The 24,729-nt window shown below is 36.4% G+C and overlaps 3 protein-coding genes and 1 long non-coding RNA gene across 5 annotated transcripts; 2 read left to right on the top strand and 2 right to left on the bottom strand.

Moving 5' to 3' along the window:
- Positions 1-96: 96 nt before the first annotated feature.
- LOC126632620 (uncharacterized) lies at positions 97-1,096 on the bottom strand. The gene is made up of 2 exons (XR_007626780.1): positions 982-1,096; positions 97-580 (listed from the first exon to the last, which is right to left on the bottom strand). It is a non-coding gene; the product is annotated as an uncharacterized LOC126632620 (long non-coding RNA).
- Positions 1,097-2,055: 959 nt separating this feature from the next.
- Positions 2,056-9,293, top strand: LOC126632609 (uncharacterized). Of its 2 annotated transcripts, none has more exons than XM_050303039.1 (9): positions 2,056-2,221; positions 3,677-3,889; positions 4,213-4,304; positions 4,554-4,625; positions 5,610-5,716; positions 5,926-5,981; positions 6,692-6,869; positions 7,720-8,010; positions 8,137-9,293. In XM_050303039.1, the coding sequence occupies exons 2-9, from the start codon at positions 3,704-3,706 to the stop codon at positions 8,973-8,975; spliced, it is 1,821 nt and encodes a 606-aa protein (XP_050158996.1). In that variant the 5' UTR covers positions 2,056-2,221; positions 3,677-3,703; the 3' UTR covers positions 8,976-9,293. The 2 variants fall into 2 exon arrangements, with proteins under 2 accessions (XP_050158996.1, XP_050158995.1); XM_050303038.1 differs by having other exon boundaries at positions 4,518-4,625.
- A 3,757-nt stretch (positions 9,294-13,050) lies between these two features.
- On the top strand, positions 13,051-15,657 carry LOC126632136 (glyoxylase I 4-like). Its single transcript, XM_050302378.1, has 3 exons — positions 13,051-13,321; positions 14,625-15,004; positions 15,341-15,657. Exons 1-3 carry the CDS (start codon positions 13,095-13,097, stop codon positions 15,430-15,432), a joined length of 699 nt encoding a protein of 232 aa, XP_050158335.1. The 5' UTR covers positions 13,051-13,094; the 3' UTR covers positions 15,433-15,657.
- Positions 15,658-16,098: 441 nt separating this feature from the next.
- LOC126632135 (ion channel DMI1) lies at positions 16,099-24,648 on the bottom strand. The gene is made up of 12 exons (XM_050302377.1): positions 23,895-24,648; positions 22,771-22,839; positions 22,080-22,685; positions 21,289-21,471; positions 21,080-21,139; positions 20,786-20,989; positions 19,912-20,160; positions 19,352-19,450; positions 18,831-19,025; positions 18,229-18,321; positions 17,646-17,912; positions 16,099-17,013 (listed from the first exon to the last, which is right to left on the bottom strand). The coding sequence occupies exons 1-12, from the start codon at positions 24,459-24,461 to the stop codon at positions 16,795-16,797; spliced, it is 2,811 nt and encodes a 936-aa protein (XP_050158334.1). The 5' UTR covers positions 24,462-24,648; the 3' UTR covers positions 16,099-16,794.
- Between the last annotated feature and the right edge of the window lie 81 nt (positions 24,649-24,729).

Genomic DNA, 24,729 nt, shown 5'->3' with positions numbered 1-24,729 from the left:
CCCGCTTCATAAGATCCAAACTGTAGTCGGAAATCGAACCTCAGAGACATGAAATGGAGCACACAAAAAAAAAAATACCAAGAAAAAGAAAAGGCATTGTTCAAGACTTCAGTTCAAATTTTTGTGCAATGTGTATCTGACAAGAGTCGAACAAACATAAACAAACAACTATTGAATAATCTTATCAATAGAGTTCCTAATTCTTGCTTGTTATAACGAGAATCTTGACCAGCCATCTCTGATTCTCTTTTATGTGGACTCTCAGTCCGTGCAGGAACAGGATCAGTACTGTGGTTGACACTAGACCCCAACTCCTTTGATGTTTTAATCTTTATACTCCCAGTTTTCTTCGACGCATTCCCAGAAGCACCAACGTTTATTTCATGCAATGAATTTGGCACCATCCTCCATTTTCTCAGAAACCACACCTTGTCTTTCCAAACCAACTTGTTGGCCACTCTTACCTGTATCACTTTGTGTGTATGCATCAGAAGAAGTAGGCTGAGAATCCATTGTTCTCGAAGTCCTAAGCTTCACTTTAACTCTTCCCACCGATTTCCCAATTCCCCTATCAATTGAGCTGTCAGGATTTAAGATAAAATTAATTAAAAAAAAAAAAAAACAGTCTCCTTTTATACAGACTAACAAAAACAAATCCAAGAAATTAAACTGCAATTGGAGAAACCAAAACATAAAAAAAATTCAACCTTTTCGGTCAATTAAAACTTTCAAATTACATTTAAAACGTCTCCAATTAAACCGATCATAAACCATTGCTATAAACAACCCAAACAATTTTCAATAACTTAAGAAAAAAAGTGCTTTTTTCCAGCAATTCTCTAACCCAAATTCAGTCAAGGCAACGCAAAACCCTAAAAACAAGTAAATTAAACAATTGCAGAAATCCCTAGATTCATCAACAACCAAGGAACTGATAAAAATTCAAACTTTAGTCGAAAGAGGGAGAGAAAGATACTGTACCACTGCAGGAGCAGCTGATTATTTGAAGAAGTAAACCGTTTCGCAACTTTTCAAAAAACGGGTACAGCGCGAGCGTTTTCTGTTCCCGCGAGATCGAGGAGTGAGGCGGAGCGACAAGTGTATTGATACTGTTGGGCCCTCCAATTGGGCTAAAATGAGCCCATTTAATGGTTTACTCCCAAGCCGAACCGGACTGATTGGTCAATACTCTTTAAGTTTTGATGTAAACGTTTATATTCGAATTTAATAATATTTACTTAAAAAAAAATGGTTCACTCCCCAGAGAGGGTCGTCGCCGGATCCTCCAATCACATTCGTTAATCGTATATCGTACAGTCAGTTTTCGTCAAGTACTGTTTATATTCAACTTTTTAAAAAAATTTACAATAATTTCTTACCATACGATGTACGATGAACGGATGTGATTTGAGAATCCCCGAGACCTTCACAAAGAGGATCCGGCGAGAATCTTCACTCTTCACTCCAAAGCCTGTTAAATTTGGAAACATTTATGACTCTTAAAGCAACTTTTATAAAAGTACTTTCGTTAGAAGTTGGGCGAAATTTTTAATAAACTTATGAGGGATTTCTGAAAATAAATAAATAAATAAAATAAAACATCTTTATACCTCACTTAGAGAAAATGTTTGAATTGGCCACGGAGATTTTAATTTTGGTCCTAATGTGCCACGTCCAATTCTGTTAATTTTTTGTCAAAAATTTTCTAAGCACGCCCAAAATTGATTGTCTAGCAACCCATTCTTCAATTTTTTTTCAACAAATATGTAATAAAGAATATAAAAAAAGTAGAAAAGAAAATAGACAAACCGCCCCACTCACGCTTCCCCTTCTCTCCCCGCCGCTCCAAGGTTGGAAATATGTTGAGGTGCTGAAGTTAGAATTGTAGCACATGGGTGATTATGTAAATTCAAAAATAAATATTTTGTAAGAATTCTCAAGGATTTAGAAGATTGTTTGTATTAATAGAATTTCTCTTCTTTTATAGAATAAATAATCCAGGTGTCTAATTCCTATTGGCGGGGAACACCACTGACATAAGTGAGTTGGAGTTCCGGAACCCCGAAAAACCTCTCTTAACTTTTTTAGTTTTACCTTCTTCCTCCCGTCGCTGCAACCTTTTTCCCAGCCGCCGTCGCTTCAACCTTTTTCCAAGCCGCTCCTCAGCCGTTTCCAAGCCGGTAACAGTGTTTGTCTGGGCTTCTGGCGGCCGAGTTGGCTGGTGAGTTGGTAAATTTGGATTTTCTAGAACAATTTTTCCGTCGCTAGTTCTGGTATTCCCTGTATTTCATACTGAATAAGCTCATACTTGTTCTGTCAATTTGAGTGTTAAATTTGGAATCTTTCTTTTTTCTTGATTGGTATTAAGGAAAATTATTATTATTATTATTTTTGTGTGTGTGGATAGTTTTGCAGTTTTTGCAGTTTTTGCAGAAAAAAAATATGAATTTGAATCCTAGAGAGTGAAAAAAATGGTACTTGGATTTGATAGGAGTGATTTTTTTTGCATTGGGTGTGAATTTTGAAATGGGTTTGTAGTGGGTGAGCTGAAGTTGAACAAGCTCCCAGAGCCTAACTCCAACCTCCTATGTAATCCTTAATGATAGCATAATTTTGGTGGGGATGAAGTTGGAGGACTGAGAAAATGCTACCAATGTTTCTTACTTTTTTTCATTTGACATGGCATACTGTGCACAATTATTCGTTAAACGGTTATAGAGTATGTTAAATGTTGAGATTGGCTTCTCTCTCTTTTTTTCCTACCCTTTTTCCGGATGTGCTTTACTTTCATAGTTATAACTTGGGATATCCTTTAGGGTCAGTCGATCGAGTGCCTTCTAGTTTGGGACGAGAGGGTGGTCAAAAGTCTAATTGATAGACAAAAGTTCTCATTTTTTGTGTCCATACATGATATTATGAATGTGTTGGAATAAATGTCCTCCGCATGAAGGATGAAGTTCTTCACGTTGGTTTAGTTTAGAAATCTGACAATGACGATGTGTAAGGTCTCAATATTTTGATTTCGTTTATTTTAGGGTGAATTGAGAAAATGAAGAAACAGTTATCTCTAAGACATCAATGTTTATTTCATGATTGTAATTATTCTTGTGCTACCTTGTTAGCTAGGAAACTGTGCTGACATCTACTTTGGCCTAATGTGGGCAGCTGTACTCTTGGTGTTAATTATCATCTTTTCTGCCATCCCCTTCTTTTGTTTATATGGTGCGCTATTATATCATAATCAATCACAAGTGAAACTAGAGATGGTTTGTTGTGTTGTTGGTTTTATGTTGGGTTATTATTGAAGTTAGTGGTGCCTGAGTTTTGATTGAACATGGTAACTGAAAGATATATAAAGCTGTCCTTTTCTTTTAAGGTAGCTTGTCAGTTTTATTCAAGCATTAGGGCTTTTGGATTGATCCAGAGCTGCAGTAGCAATAGCAGTTTTAAGTAGTGCATATAAAACCAAAAGAATTGGACAATCATGTTAATACTTCAGTTGGGGCTGAATTTCTAATATTATGTGCTTTAAATAGGATAGAGAATGTAAAGTATCATGCATCAGAGCTCAGAATTATAGCTACCTCTTTTGAGTTTTAATCTAGGAATTTATTTTGTATTTCGTATAAAATTTCCTATTATTGTTCTCTCATTTGTACTTTTTTTTTGTTATTAGTTGTGTAGAGCGGGTGGAAGAGTTATAATGGAGGAACTTTTAGGGTTTACGGAAGAATCAAGAGATAATGAGGAGCTGGGTATATCATCGTTGTCATCATCATCATCGTACAGCTACAAATTGGTTCCCTGGTTGAGCTGGGATGAATGGCTTTTTGTTGAAGAATCTCTCTTTTCTAATTCACCTGATTTTGTGGCCTCCGCTTTGAGAAGAGTAAGAGAAACCCAACTTCATGTTTTCATTTTGCTTACCATGGAATGTTTTTCAAAGATAATGTTATGTTAGAAATTTCATGTGGATTTGCCTTGTTGTTTTGTTTGTCTCTCTAGTAGTAAAGGAAATAATTGTTTTGGCGGGCTCATAATGAAATTCTTAGTGTATTGTTGAATCTGTTTGAATCTTGTGAATCATTGCTATGATTTTGAAAATAATGAACACAATTATTTTTTTGAAGAGGTTTTTCCTTCTTATTGAATTTTTTTGGAGGTTTCTGGCATTGACATAAATTCTTTTGATGTTTGAATTGTTGTTTGCAGATATCAACATGGAGAAGCAGAGGCTGTCTTCCTATTGTGATTGAAGTTACAGCATCAATTATTGAAATTCAGCAAAAAGATCCTCACTTTAGGTACCTTTTACTCCCAACTCCTCTGCGCCTGTTTGGATCAACTTCTTATATCCTTTTTTACCCAGTGGGGGTGGGGATGGGGGAGGAGATACTTCATGCTAAATGCTGTTTGCTTTGTCGTTTTGTTTGTATATCTATCTCATATATTGTTTTGAATTTCTTCAAAAGATTGTCCTACTTTGCCAACTTCGTGTATGTGTTTTTGACTTATAGAAAGGACCAGTCAAATGATGCTTTAGATAATTGCAGAACAGCTCAATCAAATGATGTTTCGCTCTCAGAGGAAATGCTGGCTATGTTATACTGTATGGCAATCATGAGGTGAGGTTCCTTTAATTTTGTGCTATTAAATCTCTCCATTCTTTTCTTTAATCCTTATCATTTTCTGATGTATGAATGCATAGCTTAGTACAGTCCTAATAAGCACAGTGCAATAATTAGTAAAAACATGATCCTTGATCAGCTATAGAGGTCGCACTTGGTGCGATGGCAAGTGCCTTCGCCCATGAGCGGTAGGTCTCGGGTTCGAGACTTGGGAGTAGCCTCTCCATAAATGGGGGTAAGGCTAGCCGACATTCACCTCTCCCAGACCCTGCGTAAAGCGGGAGCCTTGTGCACTGGGTACGACCTTTATGATCCTTGATCAGCGATACTGCTGAATAAACACACACACACACTCTTTCGCTCTCTCTTTGGGAGGTAGGTTGTAGTAGGTTTAACTGAGAGGTAGACTACTTCGTTCCATGTATGGGCAGCAAGCATGTTAAACATGTAACTGAGCAAAAAATTAGTAAGATACATAAGCTAGTTGCATCAAGTGTTGTCTTTTTTCATGTTTCTACAAATATTGCATAGCCTTTGACTTATCCCAGCTACAATACAGTTTAAGCTATACCTGGAACCGTGTCACTCAATAAGTTTTTAGCAGAAAACTTTTGACTAAATTCTTGTAGATGTATATATTCTTAGTACCAGTCATCTGTCAGAGTCCTTAAGCATCCGGAATTTGGTTAGGAATTTTTCTTGATACGTATTCACTGCTTGTTATCTTCAATTTAAAATATCTTGTGCTATGGGTTCTTGTAAGTATAGCATGCAGATTTTTTTAAAGTTTTTTCCATCACAAAACTGATATATCAACACAGTTTTTGAGGTTTTCATGGTTAGACAGAACGGAGAAATTCAGTCATAGGGGAATAATGTTTAAGCTCATATTTATTTCTGCCTCCTTTTTTCTGTTTATCATTGTTGCATGTGATGCTACATAAATAAATCACCTTCACACGTGTTGTCTTGTTTCTGAAGGCTTGTGAATGGTGTGGTTGAGAAGACACGGAAAAAAACTGAGGTTTCAATTGCTGTGGCTGCGGATGCAATCGGCATTCCACGTACACTGATTGATATTCGTCATGGTGAGCAGCTCCAACTTTTATTTTGCAATCTTTTGTTAGTTGGTTAAGCCTGTAGGCCGTTCTGTTGGATAACCAACCATGCCCATTCGACTTATGCCTACCTTGCGCACAGGGCTTTTGCTATTTAAAGTAATTTTTAAACACTCATGATACTGCACATTGATCTTTTTTTTTCTTTTTTTTTACTTTTTTATTGCTTTAATTTTCAGAGGGATCTCACCGCGAACTTCCCACACTTGTCGTTGTTCGTACTGGTTCACTTAAGGTACATATCATGCTTGGTATATTAAAAAAATTCCACCTTCGAATTCTTCAAATGCTTAATCATAATCTTTAGATTTTATGTTCCACTAATCTTGTTTATTTGTTGATGAATAATTATAAAGGAATCCTAGTAAGACTTCCTTTGATGGTTGATTTAACTACTTGTGGGTGCTGCACAGAATGTTGGTTTTATTGATAATATTTCTGAATTCTATTAAGTTGTGAAAACCGGCATTCTTTTTCCATATAAACTTAGGGGAAATATTTTCTGATGAGACTAGATTCTTATTTCAGGTTTTCTGCACTTGACGTTATTCCAGCCTATTTTGGCTGGAAAAACATCATATTCTGCATTTCGATCGTACCAAAATGATATTATTATCTCTCTATGTTTCTAGTCACTTTCGTGGGGTAGAACCTTCAGATCTTGAATAGGGAAAGATTAATTGACCCAAAAAGAGAAGAAAAGAATAGGGAAGATTAAACTTGTTTCTGAAAACAAACCCTTTATGGTTAGTCTCTTAATCACCAGATATTACTAAGTTATTTTTTATGATAAAAAGGTTACAAGTTCATTTTAGTTTATGACAATTTGTTCCTTTTACCTTTTTTTTCCTACTGAAATACTTCAATGATTATATACGAGTTATGAAGAGGATGACTTGCTTTAAATTTGAGAAGTTAAACATTATCTATGGTTGGTGTTTTTAGGCCCTTGATTGGTTAAAGTGTTATTACTGGGAGCCTCAGAAGAAGAAAATTCCATTTCATGGTAATGAAACTGCTGAGATCAGAAATGAAACTAGGTCTAAATTCCATGAATTGGCCTTCTGCTTAAGAGTTAAGGAGACTCCTCAGCCCCATTCTTCAAAAGTCAAGAAAAAGCGTGGTATGGAAATTTCTTTTCTTCAAGTTATATTGATAATAGTGCCTAAATCTCTGGTATATATATCGGATACAATTTTTTCCAATGCTTTTGGATTGAGAGCAAATACGCGTTGCACCATATATATCTTTTCATGTTACTTGCAGCTACATTTTGTAGGGATTGTGATGTTTTTGTCTCTTGGGGATATTTCCTGTTTGTCTGGTTAGAATATAAAATGTACGTAAAATTACGAATCTGTATTTTTCTCCAATGCTGAAATGCATATTCAGAGTTTTTTTTACTGTTATTTTTATTGTTTTGTTTGTTTTGGAAAATATACATTATGATGGAATGGGAATGGATTATCATGGTTTGTATTTCAATCAGCAAGCTATCTCGCAATCACATGGGAAGGTCAGAAAACCGTTGATTGTTACGTTGTGTTCCTAGGAAATGGAATTTACATAGCTAAGCTGTTGTAAAGAAGTCATTATCGGCATGTATCTTGTGTACGATGTATTCTCTGTACTGAGACATCTCCATGTAGTCCATCTGTATGTCTTGTTTTGGGTTTGATTTAACATTTTTTATTTGTAGTGCTACACCTGCATATTTCTCTTTTTATACTTGCATGTCTTATTCGTATTGTTGATTAAAATGTTCAGAAAATGTTCCTCACTTGCTCTCTCTTATAGTATGCTCACGGCCATCTTAATTCTGATCCGATGCCCATGATTAATGAAACATTATTTCTCCATCGATTGGGCAAGTTGAGAGCAATCCCAATCTGTCATCTTATTTTTGAAGGATGTCTTTTGAACACATTGATGTTTTGTAAGTATGGTTATTAATTGAGGTACTTCATATCCAGGTTCAAAAAAAGACCTTACAAGGATATTGAAAAGTCTTATTGGGATGTATTCCTCCTTCTCCTCAGAGGTGGTTTCTGTACTGTTGGAGTTCTTGTTGGAGGCTATAAATTCCCCAGACTCCCCAGACCTTCCAGTAAACACCCAAACTGGCCCAAGACTACTTATTTCGATGAATGAGTGGAAGCTTGTGATAACAAAAATTTTAAACAAGGAACCGGAGTTGCTTCTGGCTCTTCTGAATGCAGTTCTTGATAAGATTGAGACTCAGGAAGCAGTGATATATGAGACGGGTAATACTGTGACCTATTCTTATGCTGAGGTTGTGTATAGATTCAAAATATATTTTACAGGGTAATTAGGTTGCTTTTTAATCCAAATGCTGTTATCTTGGTTGCTAAGTTTATGTATTTGTCCAGGACGGTTTCACGCATCATCAGACCGTGGGGCAGAGATACTCCAAGTTGAACACCTCTCTTCTCTGTTTACTTGGCTCGTTGGAAATTTCGAAGTATTAAAGCCTCGCCAAGAAAAAGACTCTGCAGTAGTAATCAAAGTTTCTTCAGCAGAAAAAACTATCTCAAAAGCAATTCTGATGGAACTCCTACGTAAATGTCTTATTGTATCAGCTTCTGCTAATAAAAAGCTCATGGATTCTGCCGCCCATCTTGCACGGCTGACAGGGGACAGCTTCCTAGTGGGAAAACTGTACAAACTCTCTTCGTTTGTTTCATCAAATTCGGATGGTACTGAAGAAGAAGCTGTTCGTATAAACTCAACTAATCAATTGAAGAAGCAAGAAGAATCTATAAGTCGTGCGGCAGAGAAGCTAGAGCTGATTAAGCGTCGCATAAGGAAGAGCAAAGCAGTTAAGGCCGCAGATGATGATGTCGGAAACACTAACAGATGGGTTCTGGCAAAATCATGGAACCCGTGTCCAATAGGAATGTTGCCTCGAGCTGTAGGGCCTTCCGGCTGCCTTCCTGTTCTGGACGTTAACAATGTCCCGGAAAAGGTTCCTGAATTACTAGGAAGAAAAGAGTTGTGGGAGTTGAACCAATGCAGCGTCAAGAGACCTAGTTCCGAAATGCAGCTACTAGATAACCCATGTGTTAAGAAGATGAGGGCGACATCGGAAGGTGAGGATGTTCTATCACCAGAAGATGTCGACGGACATCTCATGATAGGCGGGGCGTGGAAGAAAGTCGGGGAAGAGGAGCTACTTGCCATCAAGTCTGCTGTGAGGATGTTAATCTAGTCGCCTACTTTTTTCATGCTAGGAATAGAAGGATAGTTAAATTTAGTGGGATTGGCCACTACATCAGTTTTGGTTTATATTTTCCAGTGATTTATGTTTTGTCAGAAGACGTGGCTCAAAAACGAGTGTAGTGGCATTTTACGATTCATGCAGCCGATCACACTTAGTGGGATAAGGTTTTGTTGTTTGTATTTATTTTTTGTAATTTAATTAAGAGGCTGTTCGGTGATTATTTATCACTCTTAATCTCTATTCAGGTGACAGTAATTATTTGAATCTATGATTTATATTTTTTTATGGGTAAATATCAGTTTACTACTCTCATGTTTCGTCGTTTTTAATATTTATTACATCATGTTTTTTTGTCACAGTCATATTAAAGTGTTAATTTTGGAACAATCTCATACATATGTTAGTTAAACTGTTAAGTTTGTCGTTAACTGATGATGTGGCGTCTATGTGTACAATGACTGAACGCCACGTGTCATTAAAAGGTTCATGTGTTTTTTTTTTTTTTTTGGAGAATGAGTAAAAAAAAAATTTCAAAATTCAAAAAAAAAACAAAAAACCCGTCTTCTACCTCCCCGAGCACCCTCTCCCTCCCTTCTCTCTTCTGCAACCCGTACCCCTTCCCTCCCTTCTCTCTTGTACAACCTGCACCACTCTCCCTTCTCTCCTCCTTCCTCCCTTATCCCTCCATTCTCTCCCCTGCACCAACCCACCAAGCCCTAGAAAATTAATTTGCAGACCCTCCCATCCGGTTCCATGCCAGCTGGCTGCAGAGTCGGTGGAAACATGTACAATGATTAAAATGATTAACTAATGCGACTTTAGAGTATTCACATGTTTTGAACATGTCCAAGAACAGCAAAAAGGGCATTTGAATGCGAATCACATTTTGATCAAATAATATAATATTTTATTAATTATTTAGTGATAGAATTATAATAATACCGGTTACAAGTGTATACGATTTATATAAGTGTTTTTTTTGTCTCGATGACGGACAAGGATTGTCTACCCTCCATTTTCAATATCCTTCTCATGCTCTTCTGTTTCTGTGGTCACGGTTAAACTACGTCAACATTTTATATTACTATACATTTTTGTTTTATTATATCTATAAAAAAATAATATAAAATGTTGACGTGACTTAACCGTGATCACACAAAACAAGAGAGCACGAAGAGGGCATCGAAAATGGAGGCATACAATCCTTGTCCCTCGATGACGGAGGAGGGGCTGTGCGTGGGTCCCAAGCCTAGTGCCCATCGTTCTTCATTTTATGGAAAAATAACATATATGTAAATATTTTATGGTATTCTTTTTTTATTATTATTTTAATTTTGAAGATTCTAAAATATAGAAATAAATAAGTATTATATTATTTAACTTGATAAAATTTGATGATTATTTTAGATCATTGATTAAGTTCAACGACTGAGTTTAATGAATTATTTTAATTGTTATTTTTACTTTATATATATATATATATATATAATTTTTTGGACAAACGACATATCTATACAAAGAAGAAAGAGTGGCATTTCATAATAGACTAGCAATAATGTGGTTCAAATTTGTTTTTGATGAAAATCAAACATAAAGTTTCTTAGTTATAAGTGAATAAGAATATCGTTATACCATTACTAAATAGCTTACTTTTTATATTATTAATTTTTTTTTTGCTTGCCCTATAGCCAGCTCCATATCTACAACGTTTATCATGTTTCAGCTTTTATCCATATAACTTTTTTATATCTCCACCTTGTAGACATCGATGAAGTCCAATTTAATCTGCTGGGCCTATTCAACCACCACACCACGTGGATTTAATTTGTTGTACCATTTTAGTACGAGTAAGGGAGGACGAGGTACACCACATTTGGGTATATTTGACAAACAAAATTTTCATAATTTATATGATTATATATAGCGTACAATTTTTTATTCGTATTTTAAGCATACTGAAAAAATATCTCAAATTTCAAATGCAATGAATAGAAGGAAAAAGGTTCTATCACTTAATGTTGTTTAGTACAGAAGATTAGACTAAATTGGATAAGAGTCGAAGCCATTATTCCCCATCCTCCCCAAAAATAGTAGGATTAGAAGTTTCATTATGCCTAATTAATACTCTTCTAATCTCTTCACAACAAAAAACAATTCGAATCTATTTTCAATACAAAAGTACTATTTTTACCATTTATTTGTATCATCTCTCTAATAGAGATGAGATCCATGTGCGTTGGCGGACCCTACCTCTATTAGAGAGATGGTACAAGTGACGGTACAACAAATGATAAGTGTAGCACTACTCTTTTTAAGATGATTTGAATTATAAATTTAGTTATTCATTTCCATCCGGTAATCGAAGAAAACCTACGTATACTAGCGAGTATAATTCTTTTCCTCCTAATCTCCTACTCTTCTCTCACACTTTTTTTTTTTTGGTTTTTCTTTCTATAAAGAATGGATATAAGATGTTGACATAACTCAATCGTAACTGTTCAAAAAAGAAAGGAAAAAAAATTAAAAATGATGAGAAAAGAGAATTCTACTCCGTATATTAGTCCATGGATAGCTTTGCATGGCAGCAAGTAGAGATATGAACAATGGTGGAGCTAGAAATTTTTTACCGGATGGGCTAGCTTAAAGATTTAAATCTTTATAAACAAAGAAAAAATTTCACAATATCAGCTAGCTTAAGAAAAATTTCATAAGTAAGCCAAGAATTTTCGTTATTCAAACAAATTCAAACTTGTACATGTACAAGAAGCGATGAAAACAAGATGTGAGAAAAAAAGATGGTTTGTAAACTGTATTATATAATTAAACCGAGAGAATTCAAATCAATAACTAAATATATGGTAGACTACATTCGAAAATCAGTAAAAATTATATGTAAAATTTTATTTTCTACCAAAAGCTACCTGAACTACAGCCCGGATAGCCCTTAATGTGGCTCCGCCGGTGGATATGATACAAGTAAAGTATTGATTCACCTAGCTGGCGCGCTTGGTTTCTAGAGGAGAGGAGGTGGCGCCACGTCATGCTAGCCGTAGGGCTTTGTGGCTTTACTTCGGATACACATGAGGGATATATCTTATATATAACATTTACTAATTTATGATATATATATATATATGTGTGTGTGTGTGTGTGAGATATCCCACATCGCTCGGGGGAGTGATCTTTAAATATATATTCTCATCCTTACCTAGCACAAGGTTTTTTGGGAGCTCACTGGCTTCGAGTTCCATAGGAACTCCGAAGTTAAGCGAGAAGGAGGCCAGAGCACTCCCAGGATGGGTGACCTACTGGGAAGTTGCTCGTGAGTTTTCAAAAACAAAAACGTGAGGGAATGCTAAGCCCAAAGCGGACAATATTGTGCTACGGTAGTGGAGCGGGTCTAGGAAGTGGTCTGTCCCGAAGCGGAATGTGACATATATGTGAATATATGCACACACATACTAATTTATGATATTAAGATATTTGATTATGAATTCAATGAGAAAATTTATATTTCGTGATATTTAAGTATTTGATTAATTTAATGAGAAAATTTATATTTTTTTAATTTCACATGTTAGTAACTTTACAGGCATGTGAATGTTAAGAAGTAAAATAATTTTCATATTCATATTTTAATAAATGCAAGAAGATCAATAATCACGATGAATTTTATTCTTATTACCTGTAAGTAAACATGTCCCAAGTTTGAAGGACATACTAATATTCTAAAGAGTTAACTTAATGACAGAACAAAATGGTCGCATAGTACTATTGTCTTGTAATTTTGTTTAAGTTCGATTTTTGTAAAAAATAAATTTAAACTACATTATTATTAACTTATTATAAGGTTAAGCACATCACCTCTACGTAATGTAGATAATGTCGTAGTTGAAAAAAATGACAGAACAAAAGTGAATGGAGATGCAGACACACTTCGATTTTTTTTTCAAAACTTTGAACACTTTCTGGAATCTTCTTTCTTACTTTGAATGATATATGTGGACCCGATATATCTACCTGCTTATCTGTCTTTCTTTATATACGCGCGTTATTCTTTCATCAGTCATCACCACATACAACACTAACTAAGAGAGAGAGAGAGAGATGAGGAATTCAGGAAGTGATGAGTTTGCTGGTGATGGGGAAATACAGGAGCAGCAGAAGCAGAGGTGGTATTCATCATCTGCATCAAAGTTGGTGCTGCCTCAACTGTGTTTAAATCACGTGTCATTTGTTTGCAAGTCGGTGAGCAAATCAGTGAGGTTCTACGAGGATGTCTTAGGTTTTGTGCTCATCCAACGCCCTTCTTCCTTCAAATTTGAGGGAGCTTGGTACGTGTTCTTTCATATTTCCATGCCCATCCTCTTTTCCAATTTAACACCCACACGCTATGTCGATCACTCACCATTTAACCTACATATATAAAGGGTAGTGTTGATCAAACACCCACTTTTACTTCTCATACACTCATCTTAATTTTTGATTGACGGATTTAATGAAATGAAAGAGATAAATGGTAAAAATTAACAAATGTATATAAGAAGTAAAAATTAATGCATAAATAACAGTACGTTGATATATATTTCAAAGGGAAAAGGCTTGAACACACGGTAACTAGGAACTTTGGATGCATTTTTCAAGGGTTGGTCTAGGAGAAAGTGATCGAGTTAAGGTTTAGGTACTGTAATTTGAGTTCTAACTCTCACAAATGTATCACAAATGTATTTCTTGTTGTCACTGCCAGCTCTGTTTTGACCTACAATTTGACCGAAGGATCAAAATATAATATTGGTTTATGTGATACTAGAGCTCTATAGAAATAAGATTAATTAGTCAAATTCAATACCTTTTTTAACAATCATAATTTAAGAGTGTATTTTAGACCGGATCATTTTCCTAAGGATTTTAAAAATTTTGTGATCGTGATCATTTATCATATATTATGATTAATTTTTATTAAATACTATTTATATTTAATTTTAAATTTTAAAATATTTTTTTTTCACGATCACAATCATAAAATTCTTCTTAGGATTCTTAAGAAAATGATCCGATGTTTTCTTTTATTTTAATTGTGCGTCATGTTTCATGCATAACACACATCACACCGACACCCTCCATCAATAACTCGCCGGACACATTGACTACGTGTCTATGCGTGTGACCACATGACAATTTGACCCACATGAAAAGAACACAGAGAGGAGAGATTTTTCATCCGTACATGAGGTTACATTACGTGTAATAATATGAATGATAGAATGTGTGTTAAAAAGTTAATAATTTAAAAAATAAAAAATTTCAGCATTTTTATAAAAATATATGATGTACCACCCATATTTCGTTACAATGAAATTTTTTTCCACAAAAAGAGCATTCTAAGGCCGATAAACTTTTCAATGTACTCAAAATACGAACTAATTATTTTTATATAAATGTGGGAAAGTTTTTTCTTGAAGTGTCTTCAACTGTAAAATAACATGTTGCGTGACATCTGAAAAACCTCTCTTAAGGCCCAACAAATAATGTCTATCGCACTAAATGTGCCAAAAATAATTATGTATAACTCGAATTCAATTACGGTGTAGCTAATTAAATCATAACTAAGATTAATGTTAATTAAATCATGATCAGGCTGTTCAACCATGGAGTGGGAATTCATCTGCTGGAGTCGGATACCATCAATGCCTCGGAAAAGAAATGCAGAAAGATAAACCCAAAGGACAACCACATCTCGTTCCAGTGCTCAGACATGGCGGTGGTGGTGCAGAAACTGGAGGAGATGAAGATAGAGTACGTGACGGCGCAGGTCGAAGAAGGCGGAGTTACGGTTGATCAGCTCTTCTTCCACGACCCTGATGGCTACATGCTTGAAATTTGCAACTGTCATAATCTTCCAGTCCTTCCCATCTCCTCCTCATGCCCTCTCAACCTAATCACCAACACCAACCCAAACCATGCATCGTCGTCTTCCTCATTGTCGTCATCGTCGTCATCATCGTCGTCCTTCTACGGTACTTTCTTAATTCATTTTTTTGCCTTGCTCTTAGTTAACGAAAATTCTATCATGCATTGGTGCATTGAACGACTGGATATGCATTTTTAATATGTCTCAATTTAACCTTTCAAAGACCGATATATCTCATAACGCATTTGATATGCCAGTATATTGCAAAAAAACCCTTTAAATAATTAATTCGTGTTCTTTCGGAGTGACAAGTTGGATATGTAGTGAATCCAAATCAGTATGAACATACCTAGATTTGCTTTGAGATTTTTTAGTCTTTCGATCCGGTGACCATTTGCGCGAAGATCTGTGGTGACGTTCGTCGGACATGTATAAAATGCAGGGAAGCGAAGGTCAGAGAAACCGTGTTCTGGAGAAGCAGCAACGCTGATGATGGAGAGTTTGGTGATGGATGTGATGAACATTTCCATGTGATCGAGATTTTTGTTTCCGAATTGATGCGACTTTATACCGCGCATATTGCCAAATTGTTGAACGTAGTGTGTGAACAGGGTGGCTCAAATTGGTTAGAACAGTGTCAACCTTCTCCGGTACCCAAGTTCGATAGTTTAGATGAATTAATGTCAGATATTGGCCAATTATACGATGTGATGATTATGCTTTTACTATAAATAAATTAGTTGACTTCAACAACAAAAATGTGAATTATATATGAGGTATCGATTCTCTCCGCTAATTTCCTTATAAACTTTAATTTTAATCAATTACCTCTTGAACGTTTATAATTGGCAAATTTCCACTTGAACTCTAATTTTAAACAATTACATCTTTAACTTTCATAATTAGCTAATTTCTTTCGTAAAGTTTAATTTTATAATTGTAGAAATATAATTTTATCTCTAATGTAGACAACAAAGTGTTTCTCTCTCTTCCCAATTTACTCCATACACCTTTTGTTTGAATTTTAGGGTTTATGAGAAACTAAAGTTCAGGAAGAAAATTAATCACTACAAAAGTTCATGTGGAGGTAATCGGCTAAAATTAAAATTCAAGAGGAAAATTGATGCCACCAATTATAAAAATTCAGAAAGTAATCGACTAAAATAAAAGTCTAAGAAGAAATTTGCAGCTCCTGACAAATTTAATGGAAAAATCGACAAATACCTCATTTACATATCATCCTCTTGTCTCTAATCTCAACTTATTTTGGGCATTACAAATAGATTACAAACAGAAGAATATCATGAAGAACATGACAGTAAGGTTTCCAACACGAAGATTAACATAAAATCGTAATTAATCGAATTTTAGTTTCAAACCAAAAGCTAACCTAATTTACGAAATCAAGAGTTCGACGAGCTTTTCTGCATAAGTAATCCACTGTTGTTCAGGAATGTTTCCATACAACATTTTGTTCATAACAATACAAATCTACAAATTTCTTAAGAAAACCTTCCTTCGAATAGTACAACATAAATGCGCTTTTAATCCCGTCATCGACTCAACTAAGTTGCATATTCTGATTTAAGTTACCAGCTTACCATCAACCCATTGATACTACTACTCCCTTTCAGGGACAAACATCAATCGTCAATACAACAACCAAGCTTTATCCCACTAAGTGAGGTCGGCTGTATGAATCCTAAACATCAGTTGTATATACCAACAATTTTCAAGCGGAAGGGGATGTCATAAACTCCAGTAAGAACCGCCATTTTAAAAACTATGACGGAATTCTCTTCAAGTATTACAGTAGACAGTAACTAATGCCGTGAACAGGTTAAATCAGTAGGGTTGGGAGTGGAGACCATTTTAGCACATCGGTAAACTGAGGTTTCATTCACTTACAGAGATAACAACGAAAACGTCATCATGGGACCATTTCCTTCGCTCTGACTTCGGTGCTGGATTAATTATGGCTCGCTCTGTGTTTACAAGACGATATCCAATCACAACTTCCTGTCTTTGACGACCCCTGAGCATAATATCGTAAAAGCTGAGTTCTTCCTGGTCATATAAATAGAGTTCTGCTGGTTTAATGCACATCTCATTTCCCTGTTCCAGCACAAAATAATTCAAAGCTCTAGTCATTTAGTTTTGAAGTTCGATCGCTAATTAAAACAGAAGCTTATATCACCGATTTATAATTAAAAGTGCTGAAGACTATAGCTCATACGAAAATAAGTAAAGAAATATCCATGATCATATATAGTGGAAATAATAAAAAATAAATAAATGACGGGAGATACAATGGATACCACTATATTCATGATAGCTTCGATGCTATGTGCACAGGTTGAGATTTGTCCGAAATCAGTGTGTTTTTGAAATTGTATGTGGTGAGGAGCGGAGGGAGACTGACTGAGGAATAACTTTTAAAAATACAGAGCAATTTATACTTCGGAAGTGGCACTTCTTCTACCGAAGCTGGCACAAATATTTCTGTCCTTACAAGCTCAGATTTCCATATGACAGAAACTTCATAAGAATTAGCATTGCAGAGTTGAAAATGATAGTGCCCGGGACGAGAGGTTATTTATATGACATAATATGGATGAAACTTCTACAGAGGGATAGAATATCTACATTTTTCCGAGCTCAAGATAATGATTAACTAAATACAATTATAAACCATTTTATCACACGTTTATATAAAATAGAAGCATGAAACAGGGCACCGAGAGTACCTCTTCAGCAAATAGCTCCTCAAGGACGCGATTAATTTGCTTGTCTTCAGCCACCATTGCCAGCGCCATACTAACCAGTTCATTTGATAGCACATAATCACTGATTCTAGAAACTGAGACCAAGTTTCTAGTCCTAGAATCCAGAATTTCACTAATTATGATCGACTTGTCTGAAGCTTGCTGCATTTCACGGATCCAAGAGCTGTGCGAAAATGCTGATAATCGCAAAGAAGCTGGCTTTGTATCTTTGTCAGGGAGACGCTTTGACTGCAATCCAAAAGTAAAGAGGTAGCTTATATTAGTAGTCTAGTCACAACTCCAGAAATTCACACTATGAAATTTGTGATTCTGCTTTGGATAGCTTTAGTGATACAACAAGCAGAATAGTGACAGACTTGAAATACACACGAGTAGAAGTGAAAATGGTGTAACATGAAGTGAACTAGTTTTATTATAACCACAACACAAAATTTACAAAACCGATTTGAGTCCCAACATCTTCAATGATGTTGGATGGATGTATATCACTGATCACAGATAGCACTATTACATGCCTGTGGTAGGATGAAGCGATTGAAGTTACCTGTATATCTCGTATGAGGAGAAGAGTGGCAAGTGATCTTGAGTCAGAATGAACAACAGAGTCCTCTAGTGATTCATCTGCAAGAATTAATATCTGTGCACTTAAAGAGTTAGCAAATCAGCTAAAGAATAAATTGTACACAAGAAAATTTCAAAGATACTCATTTATGTCCAACAAAAATAGAATTCTATTGTATTTGAAGTTTGTGCAGCCGAAGTAGCTCCTTGGGACATTTAATTAACTTGGAAGGCAGCTGTGTCTTAATTCCAGTTAAGATACTCCGTATTGCTTCTTTTCAGGTGAATTTTGGGTGCAGCCCCACCCTTTATACATTATTATTCTTAATAAAATGTGTGTTTCTTATTAAAAAAATCATGTAAAATAGTTAAAATAAGTTTGCAATGTGGCTCTGGGGAAAGAAGTTTTTCATGAAGCCCTTCATGTTAGATTACTAGGTTTAAGGGATTAGAAGTTCCCAATAAATTTTACCAGTTAAGCCCCTTGGATTTTCTGCTGGAAAGAAAAACTTAAACTAAAGAAAGGAGTAAAGATATACAGAAAAGGTAAACATACGCCTATCATAGAGAGAGAATCAAACTTACAGAATCAAAAGTCTCCAAAGGAAGATTCTCTAAATGTCGTTTGATCACAGCATTTCCTTCTCTGTGGACAAGCTTAATGTTCTCCAATCTAGAAACATCCAGTCCACCATCTGTAAGTTTCTTATCTCTTTCTTTTTCAGGAACTTCATTGAACATCCAAAGTTCTGAACCTGGAGGCAGGAATGCCTCTAGAACCTGAGAAACGGATATTCAACAACACATCAAGTTGGAGCTCAACCTGAGTTCTATGCTTCAACCCAACTTACTAGTTTAAAATTACCAATTCATTTTCACAATTGTTTCCCTTTACTGTTCCATGACAAAAAAATTGGTAAAGGCAAAAGTAACTTTCTTAATCAAAAATCAGGAAGCAGTAGTCCACCAAAGGTACATCCAGTTAAGAGAGAGAGAGAGAGAGAGAGAGAGAGAGAGAGAGAATGTGATTGTCTTAGCCAGCCTGTCCAATCCAGCTAGGTTGTAGACTTGTAGATAATATTGATGACACAATATTAACTGATTACCATAATCATATCGTCTATATCCCGACGCCAGCCGCAAAACAATATCTTCTCGGGGTACTTGGGAGGTTCAACTGTCTTTGGACAGCAGCCTGCACAAACCTGCACAAAGGACACAACATGTGCTCAGGAATGTTAGATGTAATCATTTCTGATTTGGCATACATCATAGGAAAATATAATGTCGATTGCATGCCCTAGACTTAACAGAATTCTATATTCATTTTTATAAAGCTGTGCTGGTCTCAGGACAAAAGAAAAGAATGATAATGAGAATACAGTGACTGTGTTCAGACCTAGTTAACAATCTGCTTTCCTGTTAATTCTAAAAAAAATCTTGTTCAGTTGTAATCCTGTATAATGGGGATTCATCAACCGGGAGTCCAAAATATTTTCTTCTACAATGGAGTTACTTGAGTTACTGCTGGGGCATCCATACTTCACTATTCAAACAGAGAATGATATCTTATCCGCATAACAGTAACAGTGAAGTCAGAGAAATAGTTTTGCAACTTTCTAATCTCCAAAATATATTGTTGCTACATAAAGAAAAGATAGATAACCTCTGGAAAGGGACAAGGAGCATAAGTGTCATCATCTTCCGCTATAACAAGAACTTCATCCCCTTCTTTCATAACATAATTATCATCCGGATTTAAGATTATCTTTCCACCATCTGCAGCAACCTTAATTCCACAAGGAATTGCATCAGGAAATGAAATAAGCACATTCTGAAAACGAAGACCATCCAGTTGAGGCCACCTTTTGATGTAAAACTCAGCATTCTCAAAACCCAATATGTCCTCCCATATCTGACCAAAGAAAAAATGATAAATTAGTAAAAATATATTTTCTAAAACAAATTCTGAAGCATGTATGGTTATTAGTTTTGCTAAAGAGATACTTTACAATCTGATGTTTTGAATAATGTATTTCTCTATTCTTTAATAAAATTGTTTCTTCTCAAAAAAAAAAAGTACTTCATAAGGTTCGTTAAAATAGTTTTAATTGATTAAGTTAACCCCATCACATTCAAAATGATTTATATAACAAGAAAGGCTACAAACCTAGATGACTACACTAATACCCCCAGTCCAGCATAAGGCAACGCAGCAATTTCAACAACTCTAACAAGTTTAAATATAACTAAATACATAGTGTCAGCCTCAAGCTAGGGCTCGGGCCAGGTCATGTCGTTTCATGGCCATAAAATGGGTCACATTGGCTGGCTCATCAGGCCTCTGTCCATTTTTCCAGCCCTAATCGCCCCAGTGAACTTTTTCTCCTAGGCTATACTCAAATAGGAATAGAAATACATTTATTGAACTCAGAAATATAAATAGAGAAGAAAAGATCTAGTCTTTATGTACATGTTTTAAAAGGTGTAGCTTATTATCCGAGAAACATATAGGTGGACTAAATCTCTATTAGAGTTACCTGTGCAAGACCGGGTTGCAGAGCACACTGTATCATCAACCGTCCAATCACATCATGTGCTACAACTGTTTCAATGAGTTCTCCTCCAACAAGCTTCACCAGAGGCTCATTGTCAAGGTCACTCATCTCTACGACAACATGACCCCTCAAGCCCTCTTTCACCCCTGTAAGGCTGAGCACAACCCTCAAAGCACGTGCATCACTCTGGAAACATATTACAGCCAATGTAACTAAAGTCTGACGTGCATGTAAACATTTGAGAACCGTAAGAGGAGATCTGATATAGGAAATAACCTGATCTGCGTTTTCATCAGATGCCAATACAATGATAGCACGTGCTTTTGAAACTGAGACCTGCATATGAAAAAATATAACTTAATCTGAAGATTCTGAACTGCAACCATATGAGAGAGAGAGATAGGAAATTAATATTGAACCTTCCAATGAAACAAAAGCTAAATCGGTAGTAGTAGTAGGGTAAAAGAGAAAAGTGTCAAAGATACCTTCTTCAGGTCGGCCAGTATAAGAGGGCTGCCACTTCTGCATATAACCGAAGTCCCCATGAAGTCAAATTCAAGCTTTGCTATATCCAGCTCCATTTCCTCCTTGTCTCTTTCAGCAAGTACAACGACAACTCCACCACCAACACTCTTGTTTGCTATTGCTAGCTGCTTTAGAAGTGAACCCTGCAGCATAAAATACATCAACTTTGATTTCCCCTTCTTTCTTTGCTGTTTGACTCCTTAACTACAAAACTCCTACTGACGACCTCTTTTATAAGATCAAATGAGCTTAATTTCATACAGGATAAGGATGGGGAGGTTCAGGGGCCTTCAAAGATCACATTTCAATTGTAAGAAAAACATGTACTTACAAAGAAGCTATCTGTTAAGTCAGTTAAAATGAAGTCCCTATTGACAACTATAATTACCCATACAGTAGTCTGTACTAACTACCAAAAGTACAAATCTAAAAACATATTAAAGCAGCAAGATGGAGAAGACACTTGAAGACTACCAACTATAGTCATGCAAACTGCTAAGTTCCTTTTTCCTTTTGGTCTGTGCAGAAAACTAAGTTGGTGTTCTCATATCATTATAATTTTGAAGACATTTAAGTCGAATGAAATCCCGTAACATTTGAATCACATCACAAATCTGAAATTAAAGTTGATACCTCAAAAAGACAAAAGTTTAAAGGTAATGCAGGTTTGAGATATCACTTTGAAGTTTGAAGGCAGCCCATGAAATTTAGATGGAGGGTGTATCCAATATAAAGATGCTCGAGAGCCTACCAATTTGTCACTCCATCCAAGAATGAGGATGTGGTCCCTTTCAATGACTTCACTCTTCCCTTTCCGCAGTGAATCAACCTTCTCTGATATAGCATCAGAAACAAGCCCAAGCATCATTGCAAATATTAGCATGCCTCCTGAACTAATAGAGACAGAAACTATCCTTGGCCCGATGCCTTCTGTGTCAGCATGGTTTCCAGAATCAGCAACAAAAGTCCATGAGAGCCAAAGAGCTTCAGCGAAGCTGTTTGTATTGACTGCATATAATGCCAATCCACCAAACCCTATAAGAAACATCGTTGCAAAGAGAAGAGCAAGCAGTTTGGCATATGGATAGACGGAGAAACACACATCAACCATATATGCAATCCTCTTCTTTATGGGAACCTCCTCGTTGTTATTCTTGATCCGTTTTGAGAGACTCCTTAGTTGGGAAAGAGAATCAAGATGTTTGTACAATACAAATGGGATAGTAATCGAAAAGACCACAGTATACAAAGCAACAGTTCTCCTTTCAGCACTAAAATGAAACAGTGGTGGATTCTTCTCCACCAGAAAATCCTTAATGCTGCTATTTGAATCCATATTTTTAGGGTTACACCATTCCTGAAAAAGCAGCATAATCAACTATTAAGATGTGAAACAAAGAATCAAAGGTCTACTTAAAAGTTGTTGAAACCATGAAACGTACCTCAAGTTCTGCAACTCTCTGCCGGAGATAAACTGCATAAGGTACAGATAATATACAAGTGAAAGTGAGCTGCAACAGAAGTTAATACAAAATTGTCAAAATCATAATTTCAACAATCCAAAAGGACACCACCAGGAGCTCTTGTTTAATAAAGATCTATTACAAAGGAGGCGCAAAATAATTGAACATAATTTTCTGTTCTTTTTTTTGTCTAATACAACAATATATTTACACAAAGGCGTGGAGGGATTTGAGCTAAGCCACACGATGGGACAGTCATAATAATTTTTGGTATCGAACTCCCCATCTATGGCAATCAAACCTAAGACCTCTCAACAAGTGAAGAGGAATACCACTAGACTATAGTAAAAGTAAACATAACCTAATTTTCTGTTTACATCTTGAACTTTAGAAGATTCGCTCATATTTGACGAAGTTAAACAACTTGAAAGTGTGACTTAGACATAGGGAAACTGCTTCTCCCCCTAGAAAAACCAAGTGTTTTTGCATTTCCAGTTATCTCAATAGAGAAACTGCTGCCTGAACAACAGTTGAAACGAAGCATACAACTGCAGCAAGCACACAGACAAATGTTCAAGAAATAAAAGATCAAGAATGTTTTATTTAAATTTTTGATAGAAAATGTGACTAGACATAGGGAAAGGTTGCTCCTTTGTGACCGAAATGTCACGGGTTCAAGCCATGGAAAAGCCTCTTTGCAAAGCAAGGGTAAGGCTGTGTAGATAGCCGTTCCCTCGATTTTTGCAGGAGGCTTGTTGACTCAGGGTTGCCCTTTTTTTATAGAAAATTTTAAATGATTTTTAGATTTTAGTTTAATTTTCCAATAACAAAAAAAATCCCCAAATGAGTGGTGAAAACCTAAACAAGTAGTAAATTTCAATCTTTATTCTCATTATTTCTTCTTAATTCTATTCACCAGGGTGTCTAAATGGAACATTTACTAAAATCTAGGGGGCATAGGAAAATAGCTTTGACCTAGAATATTTGTTTGATCTTTATTTCCTAAAATCTAGGGGAGGAATCTATAAATTTGGAAAATAGTATCAGAAAATTAAGTAGTTGAGCTGAGAATTTACTGACAGTTTTGGAGTAAAATGGTTTACCACAACTAGTAACAAAGAACGCTTGGACTCCGCAGTCCGCCTCGAACTCGGCCGAGTCGACTCACTAGCAGAAGAGGCAGAGGTTAGATTCGGCACCACCTTCAATTTCTTCCTCTCAGCCTCCGGCTTCGGGACCGAGGCCGCAGGAGGAGGCTGAGAGGCGATCCGTTGCGGCGCGTCCACCAGCTTATTAGCATGCGCGGCACGGGAATCAGTGGAGGAGGAGGAGGGGAGCTTCTTGCCGCGTTTGGAAGTGTTCTGAGGGACAACGAGGGAAGGGAAGACCCAATCGCGGTCGGAGAAGTCTCGGTGGTCGGCGGGCGCATTGAAGGAGGAGGAGGAGGAGGAGAAGGAGGCGGGGCGATCGGGCGGCGGCCACTGGCGGGAGGTGGGAGGGAGGGTGGAGACGCGTCGGACGGCGGGGAAGAGTGGGCCCGGGAAGATTGGGGTCGTGGGCTCCGCGTCGTCGGATGCGGTGGTGGTGATGACGGTTCGTGATTTCTTGAGCTGCGGAGGGCTCTCCGACTTTTTCGGCTTCGACGACGGGTCATCATTGCCATCCACCATTTTTCTCCTTCGGTTTCAGAATTGCAGCGACGGAATTGTGCTGGTGATATGATGGACTGGTGATGTGATTAGCGACACCTCAACTTGGAATCGTCCGCGTCACAATTTAATTTAACAATATTTTCAAAAATAATAAAATATTTAACTTTACTGAACCAGAAAAGTTTCTAAATCTATTTTAAAACCAGTTTACATGCCATCATACCAACTCTTATACGTTTGAACTCCGATATTAAGTAAATTTATACGTGATACGTACTACAATAGG

Source organism: Malus sylvestris, chromosome 8, assembly GCF_916048215.2.
Source record: "Malus sylvestris chromosome 8, drMalSylv7.2, whole genome shotgun sequence".
NCBI classification, from domain to species: Eukaryota; Viridiplantae; Streptophyta; class Magnoliopsida; order Rosales; family Rosaceae; genus Malus; species Malus sylvestris.
The sequence above is the reverse complement of the archived record's forward strand: the minus strand, read 5'-3'. Positions and strand labels throughout refer to the sequence as shown.